General features: G+C 50.7%; 2 protein-coding genes across 2 annotated transcripts; both read right to left on the bottom strand.

Annotated features, from left to right (window-relative positions):
- Positions 1–4,536: 4,536 nt before the first annotated feature.
- On the bottom strand, positions 4,537–6,372 carry LOC142050892 (E3 ubiquitin-protein ligase RBBP6-like). Its single transcript, XM_075080107.1, has 2 exons — positions 6,359–6,372; positions 4,537–5,871 (listed from the first exon to the last, which is right to left on the bottom strand). Exons 1-2 carry the CDS (start codon positions 6,370–6,372, stop codon positions 4,749–4,751), a joined length of 1,137 nt encoding a protein of 378 aa, XP_074936208.1. The 3' UTR covers positions 4,537–4,748.
- A 287-nt stretch (positions 6,373–6,659) lies between these two features.
- On the bottom strand, positions 6,660–16,094 carry LOC142050887 (E3 ubiquitin-protein ligase RBBP6-like). The gene is made up of 10 exons (XM_075080101.1): positions 15,880–16,094; positions 14,517–14,616; positions 13,727–13,763; positions 12,040–12,084; positions 10,121–10,209; positions 9,905–10,001; positions 9,277–9,416; positions 8,186–8,358; positions 7,332–7,435; positions 6,660–6,884 (listed from the first exon to the last, which is right to left on the bottom strand). Exons 1-10 carry the CDS (start codon positions 16,043–16,045, stop codon positions 6,687–6,689), a joined length of 1,149 nt encoding a protein of 382 aa, XP_074936202.1. The 5' UTR covers positions 16,046–16,094; the 3' UTR covers positions 6,660–6,686.
- Positions 16,095–17,295: the final 1,201 nt, after the last annotated feature.

Genomic DNA, 17,295 nt, shown 5'->3' with positions numbered 1-17,295 from the left:
CTCCCAGTGAAGCTTTTCCTGCTTCATCGCTTTGCTCCGGCTCAGTATTGAGTCAGGAATCGCTTTCTGCCTGCTAAGGGAGCAAGTTCTGTGCGGATGCACTGAGGGGGAGGTATGGGGGTTCCAGTCCCCACTATCATTTTTGCAAGACCCTCACTCAGCCCAGCACCGCATCAGCTAAGAGTCGCTCCTGTGCTTGGCTGCCTGCTTTGCTAAATACAACAGCTCAGATGTGCAGGCGAGTGGCTTGTACCAGCACGCAGGAGAGACTGCAGGGGGGAAGGGAAGCGGCTGGTGCCACCACAGCCCGTCTCCTGGCATGCTCTCCTCCAGCAATGTCCCCCAGTGGGAGTCGCGAGGGGCCTCGGCCCCAAGGGCCTTCGGACAGGCATTTCACAGCCTGTCCTGTCCCCATCTCCCGATAGAGAGGCAGAAGGGTCTGCTCAAAGCATTCACGCCTGCGGCCAACTTTGCTGGCAGCAGCCTGCATTTATCTTATTTTACGACTATCACCAGGCTGCACTTTCAGAGAGAGAGAGGTTAGCAGCCTCCCTGCCAGGCAGGGCTTTGGAGAGGCAGTGATGGGAGAGAGTGGTTTTGGCCATGCCAACACCCCCAGGGGCTGTGAGGACCCCCAGTCTCTACCCAGGACAGCTGGGTACTCGAAGCAGGCTGCAGGCTGGCGGCTTTGCCTCGGGGTACGCTGTGGCAGCCCTGCCGGGGCAGGGGGTGCTGCCCATGAGCCCTGTGAGTCCTCAGGCTGAGCCACAGCTTTGCCTGCAGCTCCTGTGCTGCCCCCGCCCCACGGAGCCCTTCAGCCCGCTCCCGCCGCCTCTTTGCAGAACACGCGCTTCCAGGGCCAGGAAAAGGAACCGCCCGGGTGTCTTTCGCGACGCTCGATGCCCCCCGGAGCCGCCGTGGGAGCGCGGCCGGGGGGTTCTGAGGCAGCTGTGCTCTCCTGCGGATGGGAGAGGGCGCCTGCTTCACCCCGGCACTTGGCGGGGGCCGCGGCCCCCCCTGAGCGGCACCAGCCGCCCCCTTCCCCCTCCCGGCGGAGCCCTTCCCCCCTGCCCCAGCCCCCCGCGCAGCCCCGGGGCCGGGCGCGGAGCGGAGCGGGCGGCGGCGGCGGCGGCGGGGCGGGCCGGGGCGGGCGGCCGGGCCCGGCGGGGCCATCGGGGCCGCCCCGCGCCGAGCAGCCGCAGGAGCGCCGCGGAGGGGCCCGGCCCGGCCCGGCCCGGCCCGGCGGGGCCATCGGGGCCGCTCCCGCTGCTGCTGCCGCTCCTGCCGTGCCGGAGGCGTGCGGGCGGCCTGGGGCTCCGCCTGGGGCCCGGGGCTGGCGGCAGGGGGCGGCGGGGCGGCGGCGGAGAGGAGCGGCGGGCAGCCGGCAGGTAGGGCTGCGCGGCCGCGCACATGTGCTCCGCGCTGGGGCGGCGGGACGGGGGGCGGCAGCGGCGGGGGATGGGGTGAGGGCTCGGGGCCGCGAGCCCCCCCCTCTCGGAGAGCGGCAGCGGGGCGGGCGGAGACCGCCGGAGCCGCCTGCGGAGCGGGGCTGGGAACGCGGCACCGCGCCGCGGGTGACCCTGCCCTCGGCAGCGGGGAAGAGCTGCTCCCGAGGCGATCGCTGTCCCCCGGGAGCCCTCTCCCAGCCGGGGCAGCGCGTGCAGCAGCCGGGATTCCGCCCGTGCCTGCGGCGGGGAAGGAGAGACGGCTCCGCCCGTGCGTGGCGCGCGTCGTGGGCTGCATCAGAAACGGGGCGGCTGCGGGTGCGGGTGGGAGAAGTGAGGGGAGTCGTTTCTAGCCGCATCTTGGGCGCAGAAGTGGAGTTGCGAGAGCTCTGGGTGCGCACATGCGGGCTCACAGCGTAATAACCGTGGCTGTGCTTGGAAGGGAGCAACATTTTTCTGGGTAAAAAACTGGCTGTCGGCCGAGCCCGGAGAGTGGTGGTGAACGGAGCTAAACCCAGTTGGCGGCCGGTCACGATCAGGGTTCCCAGGGCTCAGTTTTGGGGCCCCTCCTGTTTAGTGGCTTTGTCGGTGATGCGGCTGAGGGGCTCGAGTGCACCCTCAGTAAGCTTGCAGGCGACAGCAAGTTGGGTGGGGGTGTAGGTCTGCTCAAGGGCAGGAAGGCTTTGCAGAGGGACCTGGCCAGGCTGGATCGATGGGCTGAGGCCAATTGTGTGAGGTTTAACAAGGCCAAGGGCCGGGTCCTGCCCTTGGGTCACCCCAACCCCAGGCAGCGCTCCAGGCCTGGGGCAGAGGGGCTGGGAAGTGCCCGGCGGAGAAGGCCCTGGGGGTGCTGGCTGAGAGCCGGCTGGGCATGAGCCAGCAGTGCCCGGGTGGCCAAGGAGGCCATCAGCCGCCGGGCTTGTGTCAGCGATGGTGTGGCCAGCAGGAGCCGGGCAGGGATGGGGCCCCCGCGCTCGGCCCTGGTGGGGCACTGAATGTTATGTTCAGTTTTGGGCCCCTCGGGACAAGCAGGACCTTGAGGTGCTGGAGCGTGTCCAGAGAAGGGCCACGGAGCTGGGGCAGGGTCTGGAGAACAAGTGTGCTGGGGAATGTCTGAGGGAGCTGGTGGGTTTAGCCTGGAGAAGAGGGGGCTGCGGGGAGCCCTTCTCGCTCTCTGCAGCCCCCTGAGAGGGGCTGGAGTGAGGGGGGGGTTGGTCTCTGCTCCAGGGAAGAAGCGATGGGATGAAAGCAAATGGCTTCAAGCTTTGTCAGGGGAGGTTTAGGTTGGGTGTGAGGGAAAATATCTTTACTGCAAGAGTGCTCAGGCATTGGCACAGGTTGCCCAGAGAGGTGGGGGAGTCACCATCCCTGGAGGTATTTAAAAGACGTGTAGGCGTGGCACTTCAGGGCATGGTTTAGGAGACTTGGTAGTGTTGGGTTGGCAGTTGGACTTGATGATCCTAGAGGATTTTTCCAACCTTAACAGTTCCGTGATTCTATATTCAAGTATCACTCACCATGTTTTAAGTAGCTTGCAGTAAAATGGATGTTCTGGATTTGGGGATTTTTTGTAATGAATCTTCTTGACAATTGAAAAGTAAGCTGTTCAGGTGACCTAGTTGAAAAGAAAGCGATTAAGTAGAAAGAGAAAGGCTGAGCTGGTAATTTTTGCCTCTGAAAGGTCATGGTCATAAGTATGACTTTTGTGATGAGGCAGATGCCACGGAAACACTGGTGGTCTTGTACCTAATCTTAGGGCTTTTCAAGGCTTCCGTGTCAAATGCTACCATGTCATGCCATAGCAAAAAATATCAGCTGTGAGAAATAACGATTAATTCTTGCATTGGTGAACTCTGAAGGCTGCACTTGGAAGCAGCTCAGAAAAGTCTGGCTGCAAAAGCAATTCCCTAAAGTGCGGTGGTAGTTCCTCACTCAGTGCTGGTGCTGGCACACCAACATCTATTTAGAAGGTGAGATTTGATCTCCAGATGTAAGGTCTTACTTCATTTTTCTCCCTCAAGCAAGTGAAACAAGCAGCGCCTGTGAGGACGAATGGCCCTCTTCCATCTCTAACCAAATGGGCAATATTGCCCTGGCTCTCTGGGAGAATTTTGTTTAACCTTGACCACCACAGTTCCTGTCTGTGAGCAACAGCTGTGTCTTGTTCACTTAGTCACACGAAGCAGACATAAAACACGCGGCGCGACAGAACATCAGCTGTGCACAGTGCAAACATAGAAGAGAACCCATGAGCCTAATCTGAGAAAGAAATTCTGTATTTGCTTGTATCCTGCTGACTTCTAAATGCCTGCAAAGTGTTTCTTGGATGGGATTGCCTCTCTGGAGTAGGGCCTTCTGCCAGAGAGATCTAAAGGTAACGGATTTAACTAACTCCTCCGTTTTTCCCTTCTTTTTCTCCCTTCCTTTCTGTCTTTCCTGTGTGCCACTGAACTGTTTTCTCCTCTGTTCATGTAAAACTAGGTCTCATCTAACACTTTGCAGCTGTCGAGTCCTGAGCCAGTAAAGCACTGTGGGAAGTCAGCACGCTTCCAGCTGGCAGAGGGAAAGCTATACCCATTAGTGTCACAACGGGAAGGTGAGTGTATCTTTTCCCCCCCAAAGAGTATGAGTTGTGTAAGGTTTGCTCTAGTACCAAATTTAGGAATTCCAGAACATAAATCGGTAAATAACGGGATAGTAAGAGAATTAGGCAGTGGCAATGGCCCCAGGGCCCTAGCTTTTCTTTATACGCCTGTTAGTGTGCATAGTTAATGTGCATTCTGCTTTCACGGGGAGAAGGAGAGAGAGAGGACTCGTCAAGAGAGATGCAAGGCTTCCACCCTGCCTATGCCTACCCACAACCCAAAGCAGGTACAGTCAGAGCAAACAAGAAGGGAATGGCTGTGCTTTGTCTTTCATTGACTTTAATTAGTTCTAACTAACACTGAGTCTCCCCTCCTACTCCAGGAGTATTATTTTTCTTTTTTCCTAATCATTTTTGAGACACCTCTGTTAGCTCATGGTAAGGCGCTAGTTAGAAATGTAACACAGACACGCCAGGGAACACACGAGGCTAAAAGAGTGTTAACTTTATTGATGAACATGCGATTTGTGTTTATACAGGTGCGAGTAAACAAAGAGAACAACAGCCACGCAATTGCCCGTATTCCAGAAACGGCTCTAACTTGGCTGATAAGGCACTCCCCTTCTATCCTCCCCAAGTAGCAACTACTCGCTGCAGGACAGCATCAAAACACCCTCATCCTTTCAAGAGGAAGGTGTTTTAATGCTGCCTGACTTTGGCTAGTCCTCCTTTGCCTTTTTCGCAGGAGGTTCCAGTCGAGGAGATTTGTCACGACCCGTGTCCACCTTCTCGTTGGAACCTTCAGCTGGTTTTACTGTATTGTCCGTCTTAGGAGGAAGAGCCACTTCTACTTTCCGCTTGGCCTTGTCAGTCTTTGCTTTTGGCTTATCCTTCTCTTCTTCCTCCTTTTCAGACCCCAGTCTGAAAGCACTAGACTCTGTTTCCATAGGCTCATTTCTCACAGGGGTGGCATCGTCTCTGCTTGGGAGCATGAAGACAGACTCCGCTGTAACACCTTCTGCTGCAGCTGCCTCTCTTGGTTTTCTCGCACCTTCCAACAACTCAGCATTTGGAAATCCTTCATTCCGGTGCTTTTTATCTTTATTGCCTTTCTTGTCTCCCAGTGGTTTTTCCACCTCTTTCTTTTCTGATGTTTCAGGATCTTTGATGCCACGGCTCTCTCTTCCACATGGTTTTTCAGGGCAATTTCCAGCTGTATTATGGTTTCTGTGCCTCTGCCCACCAGGATAATCCTGCCTACGTCCCTGAGCACATGGCAAATTCTCTCGTCTGGTGCCAGGTGGACCAAACCTACCTGGAGAAAAGTCCTCTCTGTTTTGTGGAGGTGGAGGTTGACAGCCAACAGCATAGCCCTTGTAAAACTTCTCACTCCGGTGTCTAGAGTTCCCTCGCCGTTCTCTGTATCTTTCCTTTTCAAATGGATCCCTAAAGTCACGGGATCTGCCCTCGTAAGCTTTCCTATCATATGGTGGAACCTCTCTGGACCTGTTAAAACACTCCCTTTCTCCTTCCCCTTGAGGTAGAGTCCGTTTAGTTGGAGACTGGCCCCTAAATACCGGAGACCTTGACCGTGAGTGGTATCTTCTGTGCGGGGGTGACCTTAGCCTTGAATGGGGAGAGCCGCGTGACCTTGACCTGGAGCGATAGTTACGACTCTTCCCTTTGCCTCTTCTTGGATGCGGCGGCGATCGCGGGGAGGAACGAGACTGGGAACGACTGAATGATCGAGAGTAGGAGTGAGTGGGGGAAGAACTGGATCTTGACTTGGTGTAGGTATACGAACTTCTACAGTAAGATGAAGCGCTGCAGGGAGACTTGGACCTGAAAAAAAACCACACAGAAAAAGAAAGAAAAAAGAGTCACACTCCCCAACTTTTTTCCTCTCAAATTTGGTTTGCTTTGTTTGGTTTGGTTTGGTTTTTTTTTATCCTCTCTCCATGTGTTTATGTAATGATGCTATTGCAAATTGAAGAACTTGTTAGCATGTAAAGTTTCTGCTTCCAGGTTTCTAGCCTGGCTTTCCACTTGATCCTATAATTATATTTAATTTTCGTATGTCATTACGGTTTCCCCAGAAAGTGTTGGTTTTTGGCAGTCCCCTTGTCAGTCCTTTGCTGATGTTTTATTTTAAATAATCTTAGTGCAAGCACAGATCCCTTTGTTAAAGGCAATTCAAAGTAAGCCATTTCAAAATTAATTACCGCTTGTGTTCTCCACAACTACCTGTGCGTACTTATTCATTGCAAATCAGCTGTTGCAGGAGTTACGTGTTACAGCCTCCTTTAACCAGTAGTAGTAGTACAGTTACCGGTAGTAATGCATTGAATTTCTGTGGGACACTTACAGTTCCCAGCCCGATCCGCCACCTGCTGAGCGAATTGTAGTGGCTCTCACTGGATGACCTGTTGCAGTAGGGAGGGAAAAAGAAAAAAATCCCATTCGGTTTATCTGAAGGTAAGACTTCTAAAGGCATTCTAAAGTTAGCGTTACTTACCCGTTGTGGGTATTGATTGTCCTTGGGGGCCCAGACGACTCGGCAGTGCTGCTTGTCTTAGCAGAGGAACCTGACGGCCCTTGGCAAAAAATGGTTGGAAACAGTTGGAAACGAAGCTCTACTAAAAGACAAGGATCAGTGCCTATGCTGAAATCAAACTAACCTTCTCCTCCAACAACCCGCTGATTGGCTGAGAGGAAGGTTTAGAAAGGTTAGCGGCCGTCACCAGCGCGGCGGGAGGCACGACAGTCAGGAGTGGTGGTGGAGGTGGTGGCGGTGGCGGCTGCTGCGGCTGCTGCTGCCGAGGGTAGCCAGTTCCATTTTCGAAGTTGTTCACAGCCTAGAGGCAGAAAAACATGGACAAAAAGGGGATAGGAAACTTCAGGAGGCACACAAACAAAAGGCTCCACAGAGGAACATCACTCGCCTATTCCTGTAAATGCTATCAATCCTAAAATAAATCAGCAGGCAGGGGTAGGAACACATCGCATTAAGCGCCGGCATTAATGACTGGTAACTCAGGGTGTCTGTATTTAAAGCACTTCAGTGTCAACACCGAATTTGAAAGGGAGGCAATCATGTTAAAACTGTGACCTGAATTTGCCAGACTGTCTCTAAGGAGTTGTAAGCTTCTGTAACAAGGGATCATGCATTGGAGGAGTAAATAAATTTAGCCTTGTTCAATTGAGCCCTGCTTCAGGAGCTGCCGATTCATGTTTTCTTCCCTTTCAGCCTTTCAGGAATAGACTTCTCTCACAAGCAGTTCACGGAAAAGCCATCACGTTACCTGGCGTAGGATCTTGTTGGCAGCTAAAGCATCAGGAGAAACATCGGTCTGATGACACGTTGGGCAGGTATGATCCTCAGAATCCAGTAACGCTGTTCTAATACCTGTGTGCAATTAGAGTCATCAAAATAGATTTTAGCCAAACTAAGGACATTTTTTGGGGTTCTCATCAGTTATAAAGCCATGTATATGATTAATGGGTGAAGATGATCTTGAATTGGGAACATGAAGCTCAAGTTCAGTAGCCTAATAATCTTCTGGTATGCAGCCAATAACGGTACAGCTCTGATGTTTCACTCCTGTAACATCTGGAGGTGTGGAGTAGGCGGTGTCTTGATGTCTTGACTCACCTTTTTTCCACTCTCTAGTACAGTGAGAAGTCACCAACCTTGGGGCTAGTGAATAAAAGAGACCTCAAAAACCCGTTAGCAGGTTTGAGTTCTGAAGGTTTCAGCCAACTCTCCCGTGGAGGAGAATGTGCATTAAATGCCCAACTACCCGATTGCTGCAGACCACAGGAAGTCACCAGCGTTGGCTCTGTGATTTTGTATGAGGGAAAGGGCTGTGGACAAACGAAATGCATTCGCTATCTAATAGTGTCATCACCTGCGCAGTTACGCCCTCTTCTCATACTCGTCCTTCCACGTGCGAAGAGAATTTAACGAGATACATAAAAAGGAGGAAAAAGCTTTCGGCCTTTCTTTTGCCCTTTATAGGAGAAGAGTCCTTTCCTATTCAGGCTGGACTTAAGTACTACACAGAGCCGGTGACAAAGTAATTTCCTGATCTCCTGTTTCTGCTTTCAGAGGATCAGAGGTGATGTTTTGAATTAACAGCCATGGGGTCACACTTACATTCGTCACAATAACTGTTTCCACAGCAGGGAATAACAGCTGCGTCGGTCATTATATCTTTACAAAGGGGACACAAGAGCTCATCTGGAATAGGCTCATCGGAGGGGGAGGAGGAGGCCAGCTCTTCCGGTAAAAAGGGAGGCTTTTCCTTCTTTCCTCTGGCATAAGCTTCCCTGGAGGGGGGTGGGGAAGGAGAGAGCAAAAAGTTAAAGGTGGGTCAAGGAGAACTTTTCCAAGCTTTGGCTTTTCTCAGGGGAAGAGAACAGATGGAATTCTTCTCACTCCACATTAGCCTTCTAAAACGTAGGCCGCTAGTTGAAACTCCTTTTCTACAGCCACAGGATGAGAAGAGGGAGGGGGAACAATTTTCCTGCTGCAGACCTCTCCCATTCCTTGGGTCAATGGAGAAATCAGCTCAGACTAGGCAAATAATTTTTTGACAGCTAGAAATCGTGTGAAATGAATCCCACCTCTCCGTTGCCAGAGGGTAAAAGTAAACGGCAGGCTGAGGATCAAGTCAGTCTCCGAGTAATTAAGTTTTGGAAATGGAAGAAGTCTATGTTAGAGCTTCTACAAAAGGAGGTCCGTGGCAGAACACCAGAAGTGCCACCGAGTGCATTTCAGAGCAGCCGCTCTTGGCAGCACACAGTAGTATTTTCTTAGTTTACAGCAACAGGAAAACTGCAGCCTCTTTCACACAGGGGAGGTGATAAAAGTCAGAGGGGGAGGAAACCTCACTCCCACAGCCATTTGTTAACTTTTGCAAGGAGCCTTTGCAGCATCAGACAGAAGCAAAATGCGCTTTCAAAGAGAACGACTCCACTGCAAACACCTCGGAAACCTTTTGCAGAAATACTGATTCTTAGCACGCCACAAGTTTAACCAGCTTCCAGGGGCATGAGCAGGAGGAGCGTCCTATTTTAGGGCCTTGGGATTAGAAAGTATCACAGGTGTTAAGGTTAAGATGCAATGCCAGTGCTTCCTCCCCCGTAGCTAGAGGTGCTGGCCCACTCGGCTGCACTGCCGCCCAGACATTGACGCACGGTTCCTCTCCTTCGCTCCTGGGTCAGTCCCGTTAGTCCCATACTTACGCATTAATAATTGGTATGGCATATTTTCCCATGCTGGTCAGCATAGCACCCTTTGTGTTGGGATCTTTCACCTCCACCATGAAACTCCTTGGAATGCCTGTGCTCCTCCTAATTCTGGGAACAGGCTCAAAAGTCTTGTCCTGGTAGGAAAAGAAATGCAGGCGTATCCTCAAGACCCACACTTAAAACGACATCTCCGTGATTGTTGTTAAATGGCAGGGACGCTCAGCCAGAGGCTTGTGTCGTTACACCAGGCAGCTATCCAATAGATGGGGCCAACAGAAACATCCTGGTTTTGTACAAAATACTAAAAACTGTGAACTGTCTTTAGAAAGGGTTAAAACCCACAATAAATTTCCAGTCATACTGAAATACAGAAAAATATGCATGAAAGTTGACAGAGAAAGATCTCTGGATATGTTTGTTGTGATGGCCTGGAAAAAAGAAAATTTTGCCTTGATAATTGCAGGTGTCCCTTGAATTTTGAAGGGCTTTGCAACTTTGCCATGTAACCTCTCTATTTCACCCCAAGAGAAACACGTCTTAATATGCGTGTTCATGTATCTGTTACCTCACTGCCAAGGTAAAAAACAAAAACAAAGTAACACCAGAAGCCCCCCAACCTTACCCCGTTTGTTGGGCAGTTCTTTATATAGTGGCCAGGTTTTCCACAACGAAAGCAAGTATATGATGGCGGAGGCAGACCCAGGCAGTTCTTCATGTAACTAAAAGGTTTTTGGGGAGAAAAAGAAAAAGGGGTGCATGTGTCTCTCTTGTTAAAGCAACCGTCTCTAGCATTCCTCCGTAATCTTTGGGGAACAGATCTGGCGTTATCAACACTTACTTGATTGGCTCATATGCACAGCAAGACTGTATCATCATCGCTTTTATTTTATCTTCTTCGGAAGCGCTGGCTTCAGCCAGACTGGCAGTCTGTGTAACAGGCCGTTAGTCAACACACACGTTAGAAACACTTTAGAGCCCCTGCTAACTTCTTTGTGTTAAGTGAGCTAACTACGGTAAGCAAAACCTGCAGGTTTCTCCAGCTGGCTGTGTCCTTTTACCATGCAAATTGTAATATAAGCCTTACGCAGAACTAGATCTTCATATGGAGGAAACCAGCTGATTTCTTGGTTTTTAAAGTACTATTTGTTCAAACGTTTTAATTACACACTAGTCCAGATACCAGCAGGGTCTAAGGGAGGGACTGTACATTCTTTGGACCGTCCAGCACCAAGCCTTCAGATCAGCCACTCGTGTCTTTGCTTTTAGGTGCATTCCTTCGCAAGAGCAACCAACTACTTTCAGCATTTTATTAAATGGTTGTTTCCTATACACAGTTTTTCCTCAACTGTAACATAATGCAGATCGACATCTATGAAATCATTTCCATTAACCGTGACAGAACACTTCATAGACACTTGACTGATTTGCTTGAACCCAAGAGATGTACAAGACACATCCAAAACCCACAAAACATTTCTAGGGATAGGCGAAAGTTCAAATATGGCATTTCGTACATAGCAGTAATAAACCAGAGGACTTTTTACAACACATTGACTCCATGCTGAGCCAGTCTGCGCTAAAGAGGGTAGAGTAAGTCACAGTTTTGAGCTGCTCTGAGGTGTTGTTCCTGTATTGTTCTGAAATAACTTCAATGTTCTCAAAAGCTTAAATGTGTGCTCCTCTTGGACAGCTTCTCACATTTTAGAGTAAAACTTCACCTAAGTTTACAGAACCAAGGACACGTTTAGGGACAGCACTAATGCAGACCAATTTCTTCTGGTGGCTACCTTCCAAATGAATTATTTTTTCCGATATTTTTGCCACGTGTCCACAATTTCATGTCTGTGGTGAGAGAGGGAAGAAGTGGCTAGTGGGGAGAGGTTTCTCTGTCTTGGGAATGAACTCCAGCCTTTCTTTTCAGAGGAAAGAACGAGCTCCTCTGCATTAGGCCCTGCCTTCTCTGATCTTTGTAACTTTAAAGCCCAGGCAGTGAATCGGCTAGCACTACGCCTTCTCACAAGGCGCAATGACTAGTGCTTTCCCAGCCAAAGTTACACATTCCCGGGCAAAAACCGCCAGCAGCTCCACAGCAAACCGCGGCGTGGCAGGAGTTCCAGAAGGTCACCTCCGCCAGCATGCCACACACACGCATGGGTATGTTCCTAGACACGGCTAGGGACATAATCACAGCGTACACAGTCTGCGTTCAAGGAAATCAGATTGTGTTGCCCACTGTATCTATACGACAGCTGATGAAATTGTGCAGCGTTCAAAGAATGGATCTGCAGCTCTGAGGACTAGAAATTCAGAAATAGCCCTGCAATTGTCCGTGTTCCAGGCACGCCTCTAATTTGGCTGCTCCACACCCCCTGGAATGTCCGCCCTTACAGCCAGTGACATGCTTCTGTAAAAATAGCGCTCCTCCCCAAAGCAGAACTAACGAAATGTATGAAAAAGGGCAAACGGCCTTTGAAGTGCTTCTCCTTTGTGTCTTGAAGATGAGCACTAGTGCAACGTGACGTTGGTGCTGGTAAGGTTCTCCCCTTCTATCTCCCCAAAGTGGCAACTGCTCTTTACAGGAGAGGATCAAAGCATACACACATTTTAAAGTTAACATAAATACTTGACATTATTAAGAATTAAAGTAAAGCATTGTTCACATTACAACAGTTATACAGCTCTGGATCACAGTACAAGATTTAAAAATATGAAGCAAACACTTTTTTTTTGAAGTATTTGGTAAGAATACACATATACCTGAATAAGCTGGGACAGAGAAGCAGATGCAGAGGAGTCATCCATCTGTTCACAAAAAATTAAACACATATTCAAGTTGTACAGTCCAAACATAGCAATAGTTAACCTCTACCGTAGTCTGAAAGTCTGCACGATGCGCTCCGAGTGTGACTGCAAGAGGCATTTCCGACCTCGTGTCATTTGCATTAGCTCAAGGCAAAGTCCAAAGCTACGCCAGCTTAAGAGTGCCCATGCGGTTAATGAGAAGAAACTAGACGAACCAGACCCGCTTGAGATCAGCTTGTTGCTCCAGAGTATCTCAGAGAGGGAACCTTGTCAAATGGGTCAGGAAGGGTAACTGATGTACTGTTCAGCACGTTTGCCCAACGGCCATCTTCCACGGCCCTCCAGCCCTGGGTCTTTTTTTGTTTCCTTTATATTTCTACTGAAGTATTTCCTGCCAGTCCCTCCAACCAGTCAGTTAGCACCAACAGCTCCATGAAACTTGTTTGCCACCCTAAGGCAATACTGCAGAAGAACTGGGGAGGGGCGGGGACACGACTCGACAACCAACAACCCCCAAACCCCAAATAATCCAAAATCCAGAATCGACAGTCAATGTATGAACTGCCATTTCAAACGGAAGACTAAGCAGAAACTAAAGAGAACTAAAGAAACTGAACAGAAGACTAAATCAAAATCCAGGCTGTTACCAGTCAAGCATTTCCTTCTGTTACTTATTTATATTTCAGCAGCAGAATGACAGTGTTTTCCAACCTGGTGAAAAATGCCCCACAAAGGCCCCAGGCTCTAACCTTGCGCCAAAATTTGTACACTGGGTTTCAGGTATTTTCATTTGCAGACAAGCTATTAGATGAAGCTGCTGCATCAGAGAAAGCGGAAAGAGCAAATGCAGAACTTTAGAATACCACTTTGTGTAGCAACGATATTTACATTCACGGCAATCTATTAAAGACATTCATGTACTTGGAGGAGCCCAAACAACATCACTGCAAATAAACAGTTCCAGGAACAAATACCCAGGTATTCAAAGGCACGGAAAGGACTCGTTTAGCTGCCCAGAACTGTCCTCAGAACGTAGGGCGTATGTCAGTTTTAGTTTTTGTTTGAACCCCCACGTCAAAGTCAGAAACAGTACCAAGTTTAACAACAATGGTTTCTCGGTGTTTTTTATGAACGTTCTCAAAAACCGTTGGGCAAAGCAAGCAAAAACAGAAGCTAAGTGATACAAGGTGAAAATGGCAAAAATACACTCCGGAGCATTTTTATTGCAAGAAACACAAAGCGCACAAGCAGCTACGCCAACAGACACGTTACTAGCTGTAGACAGACTGATGGAGAGCACGGCACCACGTCCAGTTGTGCAAACCTTGAACCTACATCGCCTAAGAACGATCGTACCTTATCTGTACAACACAAAGCCATTCAGGAAATAGCCTCGCCTATTCAGGATGAAATACAATGCGTGACTGGGCACAAATACCAATAGTCCCATTAGAACTGTGCAAATGATGGCATTACGCAGTTCTTACTATGCTGAATCAAATCCATTGTCTTTGCAGCATAGGCTATGTTTTACTGGAAGAAATTATATGAAGCTAGTGTTTGGAAAATTTCATACAAGGCTACGTTGTTTAGAATTCAGTGCAGTGTGCAGAAAAATGTGTGACCCTGTGCTTTTACATACTGCTTTTGGTGTTCCGCTCACTGGCTCCGTTCGACTTCTGGAAGGAGAAAGAAAGGAAGGTGATCAGAACTTAAAATAGAGCACTTGTGCCCAACATCAAGCAGTGAAACAGGTTATGAAACCTCCCCATCAGGACATTGTTCTGATAATCTAGTGAATGTGGACATCTATTCATACACATAAACTGTTCTCATTCTCAAATTCTCACGTTCAGTGCAACTAAAAAAAACAATCCCAAAATCCCAAAATGACCGCAACAATCCTGTAGGCAGGATCACATTTGAGTAGCTGTAATCTCAACCGATACACCCCAGATCTGGGGCCTCAGAGTACCTGCCATATCCTGCCTCCTCCCGCAACTGCAGGAAATAGACAAACACTGACAATCGGGCTCCTCTGGGATGGGAACAAATTCTAAGTGTACACTACGGTGCGTATCTGTCTTTACTCTGAAAGCAATACAAGCAAGCCCATAGCATAAGGCATCTCTCCACCTGGAGGAAACAGCATCTACAACTCGGGTCTCAGAACAATCAAGCCCAAGAACAAACCCTACATATTCATCCTAGAAGTTACCGTTGTTGGAGTCTGAAGCCCATGTCCCAGCAGGCCTAAAAAGGTCAGTCTGCTTTGGGACAGGTCCATTGAAACCTACCCCAGGACAACAAAAACTAACAGCCGCTTTAACAAGGGAGATGCAATTGGAACGCCACTGGTAAACTAATATCCATTAAACCAGTGACCTCACTGAACCCCCGAGCAAAGACTACACCGCTTTACGGATACTCACGTAACAGAGGTTCTGCTGGTAGCTTTAACTCCTCCAGCAGGGATCCTTCTGACAATTACCGAGGAGTTCCTCGGAACCAGGGCGTCATCATCTGTGTATTCTGAAAACAACATCAGTACAGAAAAAAGCAGTAGTCAGTTTGTAAGAACGTATACAGAACATGACTCTATAGGTAGATATTCCACTGATATTTAAAATCCTGTTTTCTTTTTGCTTTGGTTAGCATTGCTTCTGTTACTAGATCTCCATTATGAAAAGTTACAGTCCCGGAACTGTAAAAGGTTAGAGTGCTCAGAAAAATCTGAGCAAGTCGGCCATCTTCACTCAAGCTCCACTTTGTTCTTTCCAAGATCAGGTCAACATTTAGTCAGGACTCCTGCACGGGCAAGGTTATAAAAGAACAGTACTCTGTGTGCACGTGTAAGGATTCCAGAGACGGGAAGCACTAAAACACCCCCAAAAAGTGCCCCATCCCCCCCACTGGGGCAGGATGGGGCAGCTCACACGCTGGCATCGCAGGGCCACCCGTACTGGCTGCATCTCTTCCCCTTGGGCAGGAAATTCAGCTCCCTGCAAAAACAATGCTTGGGAAGGGAAATGTGGGCATGGGAAACCATTGGGATAGGAAACCATCACGGGCCTGAGAAATCACCGTGGGGATGGGAAACCCTCACCGGGATGAGAAATGAGCATTGAGGACAGGAAACCATCAGCAGGATGGGAAGTCATTGAGACGGGCAGTTGCTGTGGCATGAAAAATGAAACCCTGGCAGGGCTGGCTGAGGCAGGTGCTGGTGGAATGATTGCCATGGGGACAGAACCCCAGAACACTCTTTGCCCCAGACAAACCCCACACTGACCCACCGCCATGGCAGGTACAGCAGCAGCTCCTGCTCCTCGTGGTGCTCCTGCCCTCCGGGTAACCCCCCAACGGCCTCTGCCCACCAGTAGCTCACCCCACCACCCCTCTTTGCTTCCCCCAACAGAGAGGTTCCCTCTGCAGCTGCCGACGGCATCGGAGGTGTCCGACATGAGCTTCACCACCACGGCCATGCCGCCACCGGTCAGTGCCCGTGTGCTGCCCTCTGCCCCAGGGCTGCCGGTGTCCGGTGAGCCTGCCCGGCTCCAGACCGTCACCTACCAGCTGGGCCAGCCCACCGTCTGGCAGGTGGTGCCAGGGCCCCTGGGGGCGCCGGGGCAGGTGGTGCAGGTCCCCTGCGGGTTGTCGCTTTCCACAGTGGTGCAGGTCCCCGCTGGGGTGCAAGTCCCTACTGGGGTGCTGCTCCCCCCTGCAATGCAGCTCCCCGCCGGGGTGCAGCTCCGCACTGGTCCCCGAGGCCCCGCGCCCGCCGCCCCCACGCACCTTCTTTGGTCTGGGCGTTGGAGATCTGCAGGTCGCTCCTGGTCGCCTTCAGCTTCTCGCGGCCCATGATCTGGCGCTTGAGGTCGCGCAGGGTGATGTGGAGGCCGCTGAAGGTGACCGTATCATAGTTCAGCCTGGAGAAGAACTTGTAGTGGACACAGGACATGGTCGGGGCCAGGCGGTGCCTGCTCTGGGATGGCGTCTACTGCAGCACGCGGTGTCATGGTCTCCTCATATGCTCAGCACATTATGAAGAAAGACCTGCATCATGTGGGTGTGGCAGCCCCGCCCTCTTTGCCCTAATGCCGAGTGGCCCTTAGGGGAGGGGGTTCCAGCAGCCCCGGTGTCCTGTCACCCCCCAGGTCTGTCACTGCCCGGTGTCCTGTCACACCCCGAGGTCTGCGCTGTCCCTCCCGCCACCCCCTGGGCCTTCGCCACCCAGCGTCACCTCCCATCAGCCCCGGGGCCTGCGCTGGCTCTCCCAACAGCCCTGGGTCCATCACCGCCCCATGTCCTCTCACCCCCACGCCTCTCACCGCCCGCTCTCCCTCCTGTCACCCCCCCAGGCTGACACCACCCACTGCTCCCTCCTGTCAGCAGAGAGCCAGGGCAAGACAGCCTAGGGGAGAGGCAGCGGTTTGAGTGTATCTTGTTGCATTTATGGAAAGTTCCGCCAAAGAAGGCAATGACCATTTACGGTTATTGCCATAACCCAACGTAATTCCCCACAGTGGCACATCCACACTTGCTTGAACTCTGTAGGGGAGGACAAGGAAGTAAGGAATGAACCCTTAGCCTTAGGAGGTGCCCCAGGACACTATTTCTTGCTTTCTCCACCACCACAGCTGCTGCTGCAACAGCCTCAGTCCATGAAATCAGGCCCTGAGTTACGAGGTCTAGTTCTCCTGAGGAACATGCTGCGCCTTGCTGACCTTTTGGGGCCAACCGGCTGTCCCTCCTGTTCAGGGAAATCTGATAGAAACTGATTGTTGTAGCCTGGCAGGGCTAACGCGGGAGCTTCCACGACTTCATGCTCTAGATCTTTCAGTGCCTTCTGGGTTTCCAGAGCCAGGAAACCCTTCTGAGTTCAGGGCTGTCCTCTATACCCAAGGGTTAGTTATTGTTGCTCTCGGTGTCTCTTTCCTTCTCCTGTTAATGGTGCTTGGGAAGCGTAGGTTTTAATACGGTAGCCTTGCTTGTAAGCCTGTGGTGGAATAGGGATTATACATATTCAGCCCATAATTTGGCCATCGCCACAGGGCAAACTACAGCAGCAGATGCAAACAAGCCCCACTGTTGGCTATGCACTCAAAGCCCACCCGCTACCTGAAACCAACTCTCCCGGGTGTCTGTCGTGTTGAATTCTCAGTGGTACAAGGACAGGCATCTACGTGATGAGTTTTCACTGAAGAAAGG

This window comes from Phalacrocorax aristotelis, unplaced genomic scaffold, assembly GCF_949628215.1.
Source record: "Phalacrocorax aristotelis unplaced genomic scaffold, bGulAri2.1 scaffold_45, whole genome shotgun sequence".
Classification (NCBI taxonomy): domain Eukaryota; kingdom Metazoa; phylum Chordata; class Aves; order Suliformes; family Phalacrocoracidae; genus Phalacrocorax; species Phalacrocorax aristotelis.
The sequence above is the reverse complement of the archived record's forward strand: the minus strand, read 5'-3'. Positions and strand labels throughout refer to the sequence as shown.

Coding starts and splice junctions, on each gene's coding strand:
- LOC142050887 (XM_075080101.1), bottom strand. CDS start 16,045: ATGTCCTGTGTCCACTACAAGTTCTTCTCCAGGCTGAACTATGATACG. Junction 12,085..13,726: donor TGAGCGGAACACCAAAAGCA/GTATGTAAAAGC, acceptor TTTTGTGAACAG/ATGGATGACTCCTCTGCATC. Junction 10,210..12,039: donor CTCTGTCCCAGCTTATTCAG/GTATATGTGTAT, acceptor CCTGTTACACAG/ACTGCCAGTCTGGCTGAAGC.